Here is an 18,807-nt window from a genome sequence, read left to right as displayed (position 1 = left end):
AGTCAGGCGCACTCTCTCAACTCAGAGAAAAATAGACTTTCTCCAGACCTTTGCTTAATTCTCTTCCTCGGCTCATAATTCCTGTGCCCCAGGAATTAGGTCTCAGCCCTAGTTGTGGTTCAGCCTCAGGACAGGATGGAGCCAGGGGGAGTAGAAACATATAAACACTTGCCTGAAAATATAATTTTTCAGTACAAAACATTCAGCATGGCTTAGGAACTGCCAGTTGGCAACACCTAGAGAGCCTGACAAAATGGATGCTCTGGTTAACTTTTATGTGAGTCTTCAGAAAACACTACTACTCACCTACTACAGTGAACATATCTGAAATCATACTGGCTTTAATCTTTAGGTCCAGAGGTGCATCACTAATAGAAGAGAGAAAGAAAGGCCAATCGATAATGTTATAGATTAACAGAATAGCTACCCCTAATGGGCCTCAATATAGGAGAGCTTCCATACGTCGATGAGAAGCAACACATAAAGCACATCAAACCCATGGAAAAAGAAAAAGAAATCTGGGCAAAAATACTAGAAATAAAAGCCCACTGTTAAACTCATCCTCTGTAGGGCAGGTCCAGCACCAAAGCTGATTCCCTGACATGCAATCTTTTTACTCCAAAAGGTCTTGTGCAGTTCAAACTGTGTACAAGTCACATACTGCTTCATTATCACTGCGGATTTTAGAGGTTTAGACTTTTAATATGCTCCTTTATGAGTGTGTCCATCATTCAAATTATTTTTTACTGCTCTAACAGTCAAATCACATTCACACGCAAGAGAAGGAACTCTGGTCATCTTTGTACTTTTTTTAAGGCTTCATTTTCTGTTCTAAATCAGTCTTCTTAAGCTTTTAGGCTTGCAAAATGAGGGCAAAAAAATACAAGTTATACCAAACTATCACCAGATGATGCAGCAGGAACCCACATGGAAACAGAAACATGAACTGAAAGCTGGAAGCCTCCCTGTGGCAGTGACTGCCATGTTGGCCTTGGTGTTGAGGTGTTCCTCCATGAACCAGATTACTTTGGCTACTGGACCAATGCATCATTCTGGGGGTCTCTAACATCCTATGATGCACCTGGCTGGGCAATCTGCAAAGAGCTTACTTAACAAAAGAGTGGCCCAACATCTGAAGCATCTCTGTGATATCTAGCTCTATACCTTACTATTGGGGTTAAGCCAAACTCCCACCCCATGAAGTAGTCAATCTGTCTTTATTTGATTACTTGGCATTTTGCCAACGTTTTTCATCCTTAAAAATGCAGCTGCTGGGTGGTCTCTAGCATAAATCTCTAGGGTTCTCTAGCTGTTTAGAGAAGTGTATGGCTAATAGAAATTCTGGCTACAGCTGCAGGTATAAGCACAATCCTCTCTGGTATTGAAAAATATGTTTCTTTCCTTCTTCTAAACGATAGGTTAAAAAAAATTTTTAAGATTGTTTGAAGTTTTTAGACTCTAATCTTAGATGGAGACCAGAATATAGAAAGGGTAAAAGGACCAAATATTATATATGCTACCCTAGGCCCCGCTCTATACCTTTACAGTATATGTGGATTTGAGCCTGTATAAACCTTTAGTAATAAAGGAAATATAATACCTCATGTATTTCTTTAGCCTTAGCAGAACATCTACAAAGTTAAAAAGAAAAAGAGAGAACTAGAAATAAAAATGAACACAAGAAGCATCCCTCAGAAGCTTAAGAAGATAGTTATAGATCACAAATTGCCTAGTAAGATAGGGACGCGTGGTTACCATCTGGAGGTTAACCACATGTCACAAATCCCTCAAATTTAGAAATTCTAGTCATTTCTATCTAATATAACTAGGGTAAAAAAATCTAGTGCCAAGAGAAATGACTTTTAAAAAAAGTGTTTTAGTGCTACTCATCGAAGGTTTGTCCTTTTCTAGTTGATGAACAGACTACTTACCAGGCCAAAGAAGGGGAGAGATTTACTTCCAACAACCATGGCTTCAGAGTAGAATCTATGAGCACATCAAAGCCATAGAGTTCTAGAAATACAACATAACACAATACACAAGATCATTCTCTATGTTACAAGTGAACAAAAATCTGGAAGACTGAATCCAATCAACTCCCACCAGAGGCTTAGAAATTTGGTGAGTATAAGTAATGAGTGGAAGTAGAAGCAGAGAATCTTTCAAGTTCAAGAGAAATTAATCAAGCTCTAGAGATAATGAGATAACAATGTTTATTTATAAAATTCCACTGTTTTTATCATCCACTCTATTGACATTCCTGAGTTCTACACAGAAAGTGACCTGACCTCTAAAAGTTAGCAAGCATGATTCTTCTGTGCATATGGATTAAAAAAAAAAAAAAAAAATGTTGGGAATGGGAATACAGCAAGTGCATCCAACATCAAAGCTGCTTTGGGTTTGTTCTGGATTGTCCCACCATATTCTGAAAACAGAAAAATCTCCTGAAGGAATCTCCCTGGGGCCCTTCCATTGCATTTTCCTAAACCAAGATCTTGCTTTTGCAGCCTAGGTCAAGAAGATATCTAAGTGTAAAATATATGTATTCTTCCCCTCTCCTATGGTTTCAATTTCCCTTTGAAGACAGAAAATAAAGTACAATGGCCCAACATAGAAAGACAGAAGAGAAAGGAGGGAGCCTGTGGCAGACACAGCAGGACTGTGACAAGCCATCCTGCATCACTAGTATCATTGAAAAGGGGAAGGAGCCAGAGACCAAATTTCTATGGTTTCTGGATTCTTTACGGATTCAATCCCTTCCCTAACTCTTCAACTGTTGCAAAGAGCAAACCAAGAACATGAGCAGTCTTCTGTCCCAGGATGCAAGGATACTACGACACTAACTTTGGAACCTCAGCTGGCAACCTTTACTCTTATCATTAATGAGACCCTCTCCACAGTCCTCTTTGGTATTCATAAATCAAATATATCTGACTTTCAGAAGTCCCACTCATTCTCAAATTTCCTACTCCGTGTCCCTCAAATAAACCATCTACATCTTCTTTCCAAGAGAAAAGACGAGCTTCCTTACAGTTCAACCAGAGGTCACAGGCCACAGCTCACACCTACAAAACACAAGGAGGTATCTTCCAGAAACTCATTTTCAAACAGATGTCTTTACTTCAAGAAGGATTCTCCCATTTCTCAATCCTCTCAAAAACACAGAAAAGTAAATGTAAGTTTCTAGAAAGATGGTGCCAAAGACTGTCTTTTGAACAGGAAGTCTGATATAGGACCAAGAATCCTAGAAGGGGAATCTAGAGACCTGGATTCTTCTCATGACTCTACCCTTTATTCACTGTGGAACTTGGGGAAATCATTTCTCTGATATTTCTTTAGCATCCTTTCATTTCCTTTATCTTCTCTATTAATCACCATCTGTCAATACCTATATACTCAGTAACTTTGCTATGTCCAAAATTCCTATTTATGCAACACTGATTAGACAATCATATTCAAGTTTTTCTCTCAGGAAAAGTTGTCATGAATGAATCTGCTTCCATAGTACTTCTTTAGGATTCAATTTAATTTGCAAAAATTAATCACAAACCAAAAGAGAGTCTGAGAAGGGATTTACCATCATGTAACTACACAAAAATCAATTATCTGTACTTTAAAATCTAAATAAAAGAAAGCTCCTTCACCTATCTCTTTTAGGTAACAAATTCATAACTTTTATGGCCAGTACATTCTTCTGAATATTTTACCTAATCTTCAATCATCCCACAGAATATTCCCCTTTTAATCTGAAAAAAAAAAAAAAAATCTTTTGTGATATAGCACTAAAAAAGACATTTAAAAAGAAAAACTTAATTGCAAAATCTACAAGTCCATGTTAACATTACACAAGCAAGAGCACAGGATTCCACTGTTTCATAAAATGGTAATATTATTAATAATAATAGTATGAGGAACAAGGTAAGAATAATGCTTGATGGACATGGTGACCAAATTTGCAGCATCAACCACAAATGAAGACAAACTAAAATCAGAATGACAACCAATGAGTCCCATTATTTTTACTTTTTTACTTGACCATTTCCCAAATTTAGAGGCAAATTCCAAGAATCTCAGTTGAAAGGCTGAGAACTAACATTCTGGGAAGAAAAAAAAAATAAGCCAAAGAGAGAAAACACCCTTTGCAGTGCCAACTAAATTTTCACCCAGGTGAATAAAACCCGTCAGTGCTAAACAATCTCAAAATCAGTTCTGGCTCTGACTACACCCATATGCGCACAAGGCTTGGACCTACTACCATCTAAAAGTGGGCTACGTTTGGGATAGCATTACAACCCAGTGCAAAGCCCAGCTCCCCTCAGAGGCTGGAACTGGAGGGGGTGTGGGGGGGGTATGGTATGAAATGGTATGAAAAAACAGCATTTGTATCAGGTTTATCTCTTAAAATAATCAACTCAGCTTAAGAAAAACGATTTGGGCCCTTGGCAGGCTACAAAAGTCCTTATAACGACCCTTTTAACTTATGACTGGTCTTTTCCATGGACATTCAAGATTTTAAAAGGTAAAAAGTAGGTTGTGCTGAGAATATTAAACTTCACCTTTAATATTGTGTGTTTTGGCAGCAGAAATGTGAAATTCTAGAATTTCAAAAACTCAGTATCCAAGATGAGATAGAGCAGTGTTCCTGTCATTAAAGGGTGCAGGCAAGCTAGGTCTTTCCCGTTCTGAGAGCTACTTTCTTTCTTCTTCTGTGTTGTCCTCATCGTGCAGAAGAGCAAGTATTTTCAAAAGACTGTTGCTACCACCTGTTCAACAATGTTTCCTTAGGAAAATTTTCTTTCTTGAGCTGTATTTCCTTCAGCCCCCAGCCAAATCAAAACAAACTTGAAAATATTCTAGTGACTACGTGAGAAGAAGCCTCGCTCCACCTCTGCTTTACCCTTGGTACCCTTATCTCCCTATTTCTTGGATGCAGCTTCCTGAAAAGTAATCTACACTTAGCTGCCTTAATCTTCTTAATGCCTATTCATTCCCCAACCCATAAGAATTTGCTTCTGCTCCCATTGTCTAAGTCAGTGACTGTTCTCACTGTGATCACCGAAGACCACCTTACTGCGAAGCCCAAACATCTGAAACTGTTGACCACCCCTTACTTATTGGAACTTTCTTCTCCCTTGGTTCCAGGACACTGCTCTCTTCTGATTCTCCTCCTCCTTTCATTCCTTCTCTTCTGCCCAGCTATTCACTGGTAGGTTTGCTCAGGGTGGCATCCTCAGGGCTCTTTCCTTCTCAATTCTACTTCTCTTCTTGGGTGATCTCATGTATTCTCATGGCTGCAATTAATATTATGATGATGACATTCAAATCTATATCTTTAGTCAAGTGTCTCCTGGACACCAAATCCGTAACTCCAATCGCCTTCTAGACAACTTCACTAGGATATCCCACGAGTACTCAACCTCAACAGAACATAACTTGTTATCTTTCTCCCAAACCTGTTTGGCTTCCCATTACTCTTCACCTTGGAAAATGGTAACCCATTCCACCAGTCTCCAAAGCTATAAACACTCTCTTCATCACCTCCCAAATCCTACACATTACCAGATCTCTTCTCTATTTCACTTTAATCCAGTCTTCTATATTCCCTTTTGAGATATAATTCATATATAATGAAAAGGACAGATCTTAAGTGTACAATTTGATGAGGGATGACAATTGGATACATCCATGTAATCCACATCATATCAACCCACAAAAAACATTTCCATTACCCCCAGAAAGATCCCCCATGCCCCTTCCCGGTAAATACCCTGCTTTCCCTCATCACACCCCCAGATAATCACTATTCTTATTTCTTTCACCATGGATTCATTTTGTCCATTCTAGAATGTCATAAATGGGAGCATACAGTATATACTCTCTTGAGTCTGGCTTCTTTCATTTAGCATTTCTGAGATTCATAGTTTCAGAGAAACTATCACTGTTTCTTGTCTTAAAACAAGTTTATTGAGATAATAAAATTACTGTATAATTTACATACAACAAAATTCACCCTTTTAAATTGTAGTTTGATGAGTTTAAACAAATGTATATAGTTGTTTAACAACCACCACAATTATAGAACAATTCTATCATAGACACTCCCCATGCCCCTTAGAGTCAATTCTCACTCCCATCCCACCAGCAATCATTGATCTGATCTCTGCCTTTCCAGAAAGTCAAATAAATGAAATCATACAGTATTAGCCTTTAAGAGTGGCTTCTTTCACTTAGCATTGTGCTTTTGAGATTTATCTGTGTAACTGTGTTTCAGTAGTGTAGTTCATTCCTTTTATTCCATGTTATGGATATATCACAACTTGTTCATCCATTCAGCAGTTCATGGACATTTGGGCTGCTTCCAATGTTTGATGATTTTGAATAAAGCTGCTATAAACCTTCATGTACAGGTAATTGTGTGAACATATATTACTTTTCTTGGGTAAATAGCTACAAGTGGGATTGCTGGATCATGTGCTAAGTTTATATTATTGCTGCATACTTCTTACCTCCCATTCATTTCCCTAGGACTAATCTCTCCCCACTGCAGTCCATTTTCCATATGGCCATCAGAATTTCTAAGACATAAATCTAACAGTCAGATAGAGACAGGCTGTGAACTGGCCCAGTAAGAGACACTTGATGTCAGGTTGGCTCCTACAGGATTTTAAATTAGTCACTTCTAGTCACGTCGTACAGTATTTCCTTTGTTGTAATTCTGTCCTACCAAGCTTTGGGTCAAATCATGATAAAAATGAAAGAAAATAATAATAATCTTATTGCTCTCTGGCTCAAAAAACTCCAGTGGCTTGTCTGTTGTCTACAGGATGAATTTAAATGTGTTAGTCCTCTATAATCAGGCCCCGATCTACTTCCATAGCCTCATCTCCTGCCAACTCCTCCCACGCAGGCTCTAGCTAGTCACAATGAGTTTCCCACTTCAAACAATGTCACACTGTGTCTGGACACTGCCCTGGGCACATCATATTCCCTCTGTTAGAAATGGCTTTCCCCGGCTTCCCCTAGGCATAGCTGGTAGCTCTGGTGTATTCCAAGGGTACCCAAGTCACTCTACTACCCGTACTGTCATTTATCACTTCATGTCTGCTCCTGCCCATCACTGGAGGGGAGGGCCATGTCTCATTCATCGTTATCCTGCAAGCAGCCTGCACCATAAAAAGCACATAGGAAGCAATCAAGAAACACTAAAAGAAAGAAAAAGAAAAGAGAAGGAAAAAAGAAAAAAAATTAAATGAAAAATACTGTACAACTTCTAAAAAAGACAAAGTAATATGTAGCTACTCCCCCCAAAACAGCCCTAGGACAAGACTTGAAATATTCATAATAAAGGTAGTAACCATAAAGACAATAAGAGACATTATTATTAAGATGTTCACATATTAAGACATATTTTTAAAAAAACTTGATAAAGGGTGGTCTAGGAAGGAAGGGAAAAAAGATTTGACAGGGAAAATAATAACGCACCTAACAGATTACTAAACATGTCACACCACTAATTGTGGAATCAATCCACTAACCCTCCCCAGAAACAAAGTCCCAGCTGCAGCTGTAATCCTGAAGCAGTGGAAAGTGCTGACATTAGCCAGTCCGCACTGCCAGTCAAATACTATTGTATAAAGGAAATTCTTTTTACCTTGGCTTTGGATTTGAGTTGAAAACCTAAGGAGGAAGTCTTTATCTGGGGTCCAGAAGGAGAAGTTGGAAAAAAGCAGATCAAAATCCCAGAGGAAAATGAGCTAAATAAAAGAAAAAGCCCAGAGCCAATTTGTTAACTAGTCCAATAAATCAATATGGTATCTGGCTACCATATGTAAAGGTAGATTTGAAAGGAGTATCTAGGACTCGGTACTGTTGATTAGGGCCAAAAGAGTGCCTTTTTCAGGCCTGATCTGCTAGAGAGAATGATATCATTTTTCCTGAGATCTAGTTACAGGAGAGCAGGAGGAGAATCCAGGATATGGAACATGCCAAAAGTGGTCAGACTCATCAGAGCTTGTGTTAATGTGAGTGGAGAAAGAGCCAGAGAGACCTGGCTCCCAAACTTGGCTCTGCCATTTGTTAACTGCGTGACCTAGGACAGATTATTTAACCTTTCTGAATCCTTTCTCCTTGCTATAAAACATGGGTAATAAATACCAACAAAATCCTTAAGAGGGCTAAAGGGAATAACCAATGAAAAGTGCTTGACAAACAGTAGGTACTTCCTTCTTCCCAAGCCCCTTCTACAGTAAACTTCCCTTCCCACCTGAATAGGAGCACAGGATAAAGCAGAAAGGAGACTCTCTCGAAAAGTGAATTGTTTAAAAAAGAAGAAAGAAAGAAAAATGAACTGTTTGCTGACTTTTGTTGGTGATGGTCAAGTAGTTTACATAATTGGGGAATGTATGCTACCCACTTTCATTCCTTCAACAAATATTTATGGACACCCACCCTTTGAGAATATCAGTTTACCCTATGAAATGGTCTAGAACATGAGCAATGGAAGGCCAAACTAGCATTCATTCGACAGAGAGAGGTGTACTGAGCATGGACTGTCCCTGGCCTCTGACCTAAACAAGGCCAGCCTCGTCGCCTCTACAAGTGGCAGGACGGCTGGCTCAGAGGAGTCCCGAGCCGGGGAGGACCAGGATCACAGCCTGTTACTTCAGCCATCCTCGCACACACAGATAAAACTGCTGTCAGCAGCAGCATCTGTAAAGGACAGCTAACATCCTGTTGCTCTTGGCTATTTTTCTCCAACTGGTCAAAAAAGCCATTCTCTTTGCCAGTTATGTCACAGTGCCAACTTCCTAAGCATACTTAAAGGGTTGCTGTTTACACATATATTTCACATGGTACCATATTTTTACAATATTGAAGGCAGTAAAAATTAGAGTGACAGAAATCTATTTTATTGGGAGAGGCATCAAAAACTTTATAAATCAAGAGTGCAATGATCAAGATGACCTGACAGCCAACCATCTTGTGGACCCCTGCCCTCCAGGCCAGGTCTCCTTCATGTGGGCTCTTCCACTCACAAGCTCTGGAACCTCAGGAAGGGTCTTAGTTTCTCAGGCCTCAACTTCTTTATATGGACTAATTATTCTCTGGGGTCCTTTCCAGATGTACAAATCTATGAGAAGGGATTACATGGCACAGCTAAGTTTCAGGTTGTTTGTGAAGGTTCCTAAGTCTACGGCTAAATGCCAATAATACAATGCAGGTGTATGTATATACCATCCATGTAAAATCCAGTTTGAGAGGAACAACACTTATAATCTATGCCTTTCAGCAGGGACTGAAAATAAGTTAAATGCATAGATAAGCAAATGAACAGAATACTGGAAGTCCCAAAAAGCATAGTCAAGAATTACGGGTGGTAGAGTGGGAAAGAAGTCAGAAGGACAGAAACGCTTAGAAATGGAATGCTCCTAGCCAAGATCCATAATGTGTATGGGTGAAACCACAACCAAAAAAATGTAGTGAACCCATCACTGGACTACTGGCTTCCACTTAAAAGCACCAATGCTCTGTGCAAGCCAAATTATTCTGGGACGCTCTCAATTCCTGTTTATTCTAAAAAGAAAGAAAAGAAAGGAAGGAAGGAAGGAAGGAAGGAAGGAAGGAAGGAAGGAAGGAAGGAAGGAAGGAAGGAAGGAAGGAAGAAAAGAAAGGAAGGAAGGAAGGAAGGAAGGAAGGAAGGAAGGAAGGAAGGAAGGAAGGAAGGAAGAGAGAGAGAGAGACAGAAAACAAACCCAGTTTACTCCTTGTAACTTGAACACCAGGGGAAGCTAGCAGGAGTCAGTGGGAGCCAGAGACTCGCACAAATATATACACGTATACAAAATCATATCTGATGGAGGGAGGTTAATGAAGCACACAAAATCCCAGGGTTGACAGGAAGTGGAATTAGAACCACAAAAGCCAAGAAGACAGTCAACAACTTAAAAAACTCCAGATGCACTCACTTTATTAAAACTGAAGAAAAGCAGGGAGGGGGAAAGGGGACCCATGGATGATGAAATGGACTTAGGGGTATTTTACTGAGTCAGAGAAAGTCACTACTTATTTCATGTCGGAATCTCCACTGCCATTAAGTTCCAGAAATTCTCAAGCTTCCAAAAGGCAATCAGGTAATAAAACAAATAGAAAAGGAAACCTTCAGAACAGCTTATGATCATTTCTACAACAAAAATTTTTATGCCAAGAAATTTACCCTCATATAAGAGCCAAGTAGATGTGGGAAAGAAACTTTAGTTTTTTAATCTAGTGAGGTTTCTGAAGTTGAAGATATGTTCTATGCACCCCTTCCTCAAACAGTTTACAATAATGCTAAGAGCTCTAGGCCCTTACCAAACCAGATCTACCGAGAAGCCTACTATCAAAGGCCACCAAAAGGCAATTAGAGCAAGTACCAATGATTCATTCACAAACATTTCTTAAACATCCTCTGAGAGCAAAAACAATGCTATTGTGCACAAGAGGAACAGAAACTAGGATGACACCGCTCCTGTCTGCAGGGAGCTTCTAGTCCAGGAGGGGAGTCAGACACATAAATGCGTACCAGATGACAATCAGGTACCACTGCAGATTATGAATGGAAAGCTGGGGGCTGGGAGGGCTGTGACTGGAATACTTAGGAAAAAATTCACCAAAGAACTGATACTTGACTTCATCTTGAAAAGATGTCGGTAATCTATTAAGTAAAGTAACATGAGAAAAATCTGTCAAACGTAGGATAAAGCAGGTGCAAAGGCAGAGGGGGAGGGAAGGACCTGGCAGGCCCAGGGAGACGGTGAAAGGTTTGGTTTGGCAAAAAGAGAGAGGGGAAGGGGAGACACAGTGGCTACTGAGAATTGAGGCAATAAGCTCAGAGACTAAGGGGGAAGTGCACATGTAAACAAAACATCACAATATGATAGGAAAAGAACATAACAGAACAAAGTATCGAACAGCATGAGAAAGGAGACACAACAGGGCACTTTGTTAAGCAAGGGTTCCTAGAAAAGGCAATGGTCAAGCTGAGTCTTAGAATATGAACATGAGTGTGCTGGGCAGACAGGACAGCAGAATTTATACCGAGGCACAGAGGCATGGAGTGCTCAGTGGTATAGCTGGATTATAAGGAGTAAGTGGAGATTCTAGAAATTTCTTAAAAATTCTAGAATTTCTAGAAAATTCAGCTGGGGTCAGGTCCTTAGAAGCCTTGAAGTCATATCAAGTTTCTATTTACTAGTTAAGCCTAAGGAGCCATGTGAGGGTTTTACAAGACATGAAGATACCTGCATTTAGAAAAGATGTCACAACCTCTTCTTTTCCTATATAATTTCAGGTCCTGGTTTATCTAAGCTCTTCTATTCGGAGTCTCAACACCTCCCTTTTTTAGTGCCCCTCAAGTACAGACTATTATGATAATCCATGAAAGAGGTCAAGAATTATTAATTCTGGTTATAAAAATAACAAAGAAATAATTTCTATTGAGCACAAATTGAGGAGCAGACATTGAGCCAACTGCTTTGCACACATCTTCTCATCTGATCTTCATGGTACCCTTGGGAGGTAGGTACCATCATTACTGCCATTTTAAAGTTGAGGAAACAGGACTGGAGTAACTTGCTGAAAATGAGAAAACTAGTAAGGGGTGCGAATGGCTTTTAAACTAACTCCATCAGGCTCCAATAGCCATGTTCTCTACTTTCCTGTTACCCAGCCTCCCGAGCAAGCCATGCCTTATATCCTGACTACTGTATTACTTTAAATATCCCCCCAGCAATGACCCTAGTGTGTTTTACTAACAAAGCCTACCACCTGCCGAAAGCCTAGTGGACTTTACAGACACTGACACTGGCAATCGCTAAAGAGCTCACACCCACACAGAAAGCAAACGTGCGCAGGCGCCCTTGGTGCCTGTCACAGCCAGCAGGTCAGGAGGAATGGACTTCCTGATCCAGGAGTTGTGAACTGTTTCTTACTCCTTCTCTGTGCAATCGGAGAGTTATGGGTGGGAGAAAAGGGGAGGGAAGGAGGAAGAGGAGGAGAAGAAAGAGAGGTGGGGGGAGAAAGCCACTAGAAAGAAGACTAACACAAAAAGGAGGAGTCATTGGAAACTGGGAGAAAGCACATACTGGTACCAGCCAGAGCTTCTTGGAACGGTTCCCAGTCTGGCTGCCAAAGAGCTCTGGAATATATTTGTTAAAGCTGGATTCCTGTACAGTCCATTGCAGGCTTTTTCTGATTGCACTCTGACAAAGAGACCCATACTTTAGTTCCAATCCCTGCTTCCCACACAGAAAGCTCGTGAGTCCTCAGGGGACCTCCAAGTAAGCCTACCACTGGCCTCTTAGCGGGACCTTCATGTGCTATGTGAGCCTAGAAAGAAAAGTCCACCACATACCTCTTATTCCTATTCCTGTAGAATCACTAAGCCTCTCTACCCCAGGATCCCATCCCAACTTCCCAACCCCCTTTTCATAAAACATAGTAAGCTTCTTGAATCTCCTTACCAAAACAACTGCTGCGGTGAGGAACAAAGGTTTTACAGGCTGTAGCAATAGCTAGTTCAGCAGAGATTATAGTCTTAATAATCAGGTCTTCCACATGGGCCATCAATGCTACAAAAAAAAAAAAAAAAAAAAAGAAGAAGAAAAAGCAGCAGCAGCAGAAGAAGAAGAAGAAGGAAGAAACACTATAATGCATGGAGTAGAAAGACTGGATTCCAGAACACAGTGTGGTTATAAAAGCACATGTGCTCATGCCAAAAAGTCTCTAGGTGGCGCTCATGCAAATAGGTACTCCAGGAGAAGGTGTATCTAGGAATAAGTTGACACAGTCCAGAATGTAGGTGCCGGGGACTGTACTCAAGTGGCCTGCTACGACAAAAGATAGACATGGAATGGAAAGGAAGCCTTACTCGCCCGCTTTCGGCCTTCTCCTACCACCCATCTCTTTGTAGACTGAGCTTAGCCTTTTGCGCACTTCTCACTCGGCTCAAGGCTCAGCAGTAGTGTCCACTTTGATGCCAAGCCCTGTACTCCTGTTTGACACTGCTCACTCTCCAATTCAGCAACATGAAGGGGAGAGATTAACTTGGACAAATTTGCACTCACGGCCAATATGGAGAAAGTATTTCAGTTTGCAGTTCAACACTCAAGAAGGATTAATTCACTAAAGGCTAAAGGAAGAAGTTGTGCCTTCCAAACTAGAACAAGAAAAAGGATTTCGGGGCTCATGGAAAGCCTGTTCTCCATCTTGGACGGGGCAGGAAAACTTGACACCACCACCAATGACCCCATCAGATGTCTCAGTGACACTGTCAGAACTACAGAGGTGACATGCTGAGAGGCCAGGGCAGGTTACACAGAGGAGAGAGATCAACAGGGAAAAAGGCCTGGTACTCACCAGTTGTATCTCTGCCTTCCTGTTTCAGATACCTCAGCATGGCACTCATGCTCCACTTGTTCCCATAATCCTCCACCTCTGGATCATCACAGCTAAAACAAAGGAATGGACAGAGGTCACACATGCGAATAGGCCTGGCAGCAGAAATCAGATTTTTTACAAATACTTGTCCTTTTAATCTTTAGGAAAACATTCCCTTTGCTGACCTCCACTAAGCAACTTTTCTTGGTCGTTTTGGTCATATATCCCTACCTACCATTGAAATGAAAATGCATATGGCCTCCCTTACCGATGGGGGTAGGGGAGAAGGCAGCAAATTCTTCCTTAAGCAAACAATTATGTATCATGAAAGGGTGGAAGAAATGTGTGAAAGAATGTAAACAATTTAAGAGTGGTTACAATACATTAATAGAGTGAAATGTTCAGGGATACTAACCTAGACTTTGAGGTAAATGTCACATGAGCCCACAGAAGAACTTCTAATGCCATTTTCGGACCAGAACTGAGTCTGGGTGGGCTAGTGAGCTTATGTAGTGTAGCATTTTAATAAGCTAACCCAGCACAGAACTGCGTTAGCATCTGAAGCAAGCTCCCTCCGCTTCAGAGGTATACACAGCTTTTTTTGATACTTTCTGAGTTATCGCTGAAGGGAGAATGCACTGGAGAAACAATGAAAGCAAAGAAGTACCCCCCTGCTAGAGCAGCAGACTGGCAAACAGGGTACACTGCCAAGACCACTGGAAGGGTCTTGCAATCTGGAACCCGTGTTTCGCAGCTGCCCCCTCATTCCCTACCACCACCCCACCACCCACTAGCTGCATGTCTGCTCGTCTTCCAGAGTGAAGGAGATGGTATCTTCAACCATTCCAAACGGTCACAGGACACTCCATGAAATCTACAGAGCTTTGGCAACTATGCCATCACTTCCAGATTCTTTTCTTCCTTTCCTTGGACCTTCTAGACACCTATTTTTAGTCTGAGTAGAAAGTAACTGTTTGGGTTTCTTTTTTATTTTTCCACTTTCTGGCAAAATTATCAGGATGAAAGAAAACAGAGCAGAAGGAATATTTCCACACAGCTGGGCTTGTACTCCCTTCCACTGAATCCTTTTCTGAGATGGCCTCATTTCTTTCTTCATTTAATTTATTCCTAACTTTTTCCCCCCAAACATACAAGTTTTTACTTCAGCACAGAGAAGAAAGCACAGAGAAGAAAACAGAAGTCACCCGCCCATAATCCTGTCCACATTAGTTAAGCACTGCTAACATTTTAGTATATATCCTTATAGTTTCCATTTTCTCCCCTCGGCAAACATAAACAGCTTTAGTTATCTTATATATTAAAAAAGAAAGTAAACTACAAGTAGTATCTGGCAACCTGTTTTTTCCACCTAACAATGTACAGTCATGAACATTCTCTCTGATCTTGTGCACACATCTCTTGTTATTTCTTAAGGTTAAGTTCCTAGAAATGGAAATGCTGGGTCAAAGGGTACCAATATTTTTTAAGCTTTTGATACATTTTGCCAAGTGCTGAAATAACCTCATTTCTTGACTTCTAAAAAGTTCCATATGCCTATTAAATTCCCACACGTAAGTCAAGTGAGAAAAGATGGTGAAGACGAAATTTAGGAAGGCATATTTTGGTAGAGAAAGGTGACACTGTAACAAGGAGGGCAAGCAATGGAGAAGCAGCAGCTAAATGTGCTAAATGACGGACGGCTTCCCATAGGTTACATGGAGATAAATGCAGGACAATGAGCTGACTTTCCACATCCACAACACCCACACGTGGATGTTGGCTCAGCTGTAGCCAGTACCTGACATAGTCTCCACTCTTCTTATTCACACTATAGTTTGTCAGGTGCATGAACTGGTTCCGAATGTTCTTGGCTCCTTGATCATACCGCACAGTTGCAAACCTGATAGAAAGGACATTAAGTTAAATGTCAGGAGCAGGGGTTCAAGGAAATGTAGGCTAGAACTCAGGATCAATGTGGTATTAATAAAAGGAGAGTGATATCATTAACAAATAATGAGTGCTTGATAAGTGCTCACTCCTATGGTGCTTCATATATAATATTTAATTCATTCCTTAAAGCAAGTCTCTGAAGTAGATAATATTATATTTCATTTTTAGAGTGGATATAAAAACTAAAATGTAACCTAGAAAGATTAAGTAATTTGTCCAAAATTACACTAACAAGGTACAATATCCATTCTTGATAAAAACCCTCCACAAAGTAGGCTTGGGGGGGGACTATACCTCAACATAATAAAGGCCATATATGAAAAAACCCAGAGCTAACATCATCTTCAATGGGAAAAAACTGAGAGCTTCTCCCCTAAGATCATGAACAAGACAAGGATGTCCACTCTCACCACTTTTATTCAACACAGTACTGGAAGTCCTAGCCACAGCAATCAGACAACAAAAAGAAATAAAAGGCATCCAAATTGGCAAGGAAGAAGTAAAACTTTCACTATTTGCAAATGACACGATACTATATACAGAAAACCCAAAAACTCCACAAAAAACCTGCTAGAACTGATAAATTCAGTAGTCACAGGATACAAAATCAACATACAGAAATGCGTTGCATTTCTATACACCAACAACGAAGCAGCAGAAAGAGAAACTAAGGAACCAATCCCATTTACAATTACACCAAAAACAATAAGATACCTAGTAATAAGCCTAATCAAAGAGCTCAAAGATCTGTACTCTGAAAACTATAGAACAGTTATGAAAGAAATTGAAGAGGACACAAAGAAATGGAAAGACATTCCATGCTCATGGACTGGAAGAACAAATATTGTTAAAATGTCTATACTACCCAAAGCCATCTACACATTTAATGCAATCCCTATCAAAATACCAACAGCATTTTTGCAGAGCTAGAACAAATAATTCTAAAATTTGTATGGAGCCACAAAAGACCCAGAGTAGCCAAAGAAATCTTGAAAAAGAAAAGCAAAGCTGGAGGCATCACAATTACAGGCTTTAAGTTATATTACAAAGCTGTAGTAATCAAAACAGTATGGTACTGGCACAAAAAATAGACACATAGATGAGTAGAACAGAATAGAAAACCCAGAAATGAACCCACAACTATATGGTCAACTAATCTTCGACAAAGCAGGAAAGACTATCCAATGGGAAAAAAACAGTCTCTTCAACAAATGGTATTGGGAAAACTGGACAGCAACATGTGAAAGAATGAAACTAGACTTTCTTCCATCATATATAAAAATAAATTCAAAATGGATTAAAGACCTAAATGTGAGACCTGAAACTATAAGAATCATCCTAGAAGAGAATACAAGCAGTAACTTCTTTGACATCAGCCTAGCAACTTCTTTCTAGATAGGTCTCCTGAGGCAAGGGAAACAAAAGCAAAAATAAACTATTGGGACTACATCAAAATAAAAAACTTCTACACAGTGAAGGGAGGAAAAAAAGAGAGAGAGATTAAGGAGTGTACTTGTTGTGATGAGCACCAAGTGTTGTATGGAAGTGCTGAATCAGTATATTGTACACCTGCAACTAATATTACACTATATGTTAACTAGCTGGAATTTAAATAAAAACTTAAAAAGAAAAAAAAAGAAATAGCACAGCCAGAATCAAAACCAAGGCTGTCTGACTCTAAAACCCATGCTCTTAGTCACAGTGTTGCTGTCCCATATATATCTGGTTAAATGTTGAAACAATCATTTCTCCCTAAATTGAATTATTTTCTCACCCTCAATATTGCTGTCTGCAAATCTGGCTGTTGTAATAATGCGTAAGTTATATTAAGTTCAAAGAATGTAACTTTAATAAATTCATAAATACCCCCCCCACACACACTGACTCCACAACACATGTTCTTAACCACAAGATGCTGCTTCTCTTATAGAACCTTAGACCAATAGGAAGGGTGAAAAATGAAAATAGGGTCGCCCATGCCTGGGAAATTGTGTGTGGGATGCTGTGGATGATGGGGCATTAGCTGGTCAAGAAACACCTAGTGGGTGCGTACATAGTGCCTGGCACCATAGTATTCTATGGAAAACATTAAGCAAAAAAGAAAAAACTGTTGGCATCACGTTGTACAGATTTAAAACTCATCTGTAGAAATACCAGAACTGATCTATAAAGTTCATTTTAAGAAATAATAATGGCAGCATTAACAGCACACAAAGCCTAGGTCTGCAAGAACAGCATAAATATGAGCATAGTGTAGGAGACTAATTCCTGAACTTGGAATGAAGGCAAAAGACAGAAGGATTAAACATGGAGCCCACTGAAAACAGAGCAGCAATTTGATACCCTGGACTGTTGTCAAAAGAAGACCAAAGTATAAAATATACGTGCCTCTGAAGGAAGTAACCAGGGAAAGAGAAAACTTTCCAGTGATACTCAACATCAACAAAAGGACACTCGAGTCAAATGGTTATGGTAAATATCAACCCCTGTTTACATACCACTATAACCATATCACCCTTCACTAAAGGGGTTTTCCCAAGAGGCATATCCAAGTGTGTGAAAAAAAATCCTGGAAGGCCACAAGTTTATTTTCATATGATTTACAAATTATTTACATATGCTTACTCAGACTATGAAGTCAACATGAATTTCTACCACATTAAAGGGCAGCATTTAAAAATGTTCCTCTTCTCCATTTCTTCTCACCCACCATCTCCGCTTCCTAATTCCCTGTGCTAGAAATATATGAAAGCCAAAGAAAGAAAAGTGAAAAACAACCCCCAAAAACCCCAAAATTAAAATAAACAAACATGAGGACAGGAAGAAGGATGTGGACAAAGAGAAAATGTTGACCAGGCATGTATGGTTAAGGGACAAGGGTTTAATGACCATCATGTCTGTGCATGAGAAGGACCTCTGATTTTTCAGAAACTTCCCGTATTTATCACCTAACTTCCAACCGTGTCACTCCATGGTAAGTAAACCTTATCTATGCATCCCAATCTTCCTTCTATAGACATTCTCCAATCAAGTGGGTGACTGTCATTCTCTGAATTCTAACGAAATGCAAAGAGGACCCACCCAGACATTACTCCACAGTGACATACCTCCTGCCATCCTCTCCCCCAAAAGAATAATGATCGAGAGGGAGGAAAAGGTTCTGCTTCAGAGAAAGAGGGTTTTCATCTCTCCTTGATATGGGGACCTGATCTAACTTGGTCGACAACAAGAAAAGAGTGGCAAAAGCCTGGCAGTTGAGAAACCTGGTATTCCACACATCCGTCATTTCCACACCCCTTTTTTCAACAGGACTGCATCTCCAACAAATAAGGTTTCTTCGTCCTAATCTTCCTTTTCACTGAGGAATTTATACTCTAAACTCCAGCAAGGACAAGATTATTAGTGTCACAGAGTGGGCTTCTAAAGAGCATTGAGAAGTAA

The 18,807-nt window shown here is 40.0% G+C and overlaps 1 protein-coding gene across 12 annotated transcripts in view; it reads right to left on the bottom strand.

Moving 5' to 3' along the window:
- The window catches only part of TTLL5 (tubulin tyrosine ligase like 5), a 275,259-nt gene that overhangs the window by 208,439 nt on the left and 48,013 nt on the right, over nucleotides 1-18,807 (bottom strand). For all 12 annotated transcript variants that reach the window (XR_010405275.1, XR_010405277.1, XR_010405276.1 and 9 more), the window contains exons 10-14: nucleotides 15,215-15,316; nucleotides 13,396-13,487; nucleotides 12,501-12,608; nucleotides 1,932-2,013; nucleotides 307-368 (exon numbers count right to left, since the gene is read on the bottom strand). Coding sequence is in view for 9 of the 12 variants with exons in the window: in XM_064571392.1 (XP_064427462.1) it covers nucleotides 307-368; nucleotides 1,932-2,013; nucleotides 12,501-12,608; nucleotides 13,396-13,487; nucleotides 15,215-15,316 (446 nt within the window). In the remaining 3 variants the exon portion in view is untranslated. The remainder of the gene's footprint in view (nucleotides 1-306; nucleotides 369-1,931; nucleotides 2,014-12,500; nucleotides 12,609-13,395; nucleotides 13,488-15,214; nucleotides 15,317-18,807) is intronic.

This window comes from Mirounga angustirostris, unplaced genomic scaffold (assembly GCF_029215605.1).
Source record: "Mirounga angustirostris isolate CCGP_5_RB_7025 unplaced genomic scaffold, mMirAng1.0.hap1 SCAF_9, whole genome shotgun sequence".
Lineage (NCBI taxonomy): Eukaryota > Metazoa > Chordata > Mammalia > Carnivora > Phocidae > Mirounga > Mirounga angustirostris.
The sequence above is the reverse complement of the archived record's forward strand: the minus strand, read 5'-3'. Positions and strand labels throughout refer to the sequence as shown.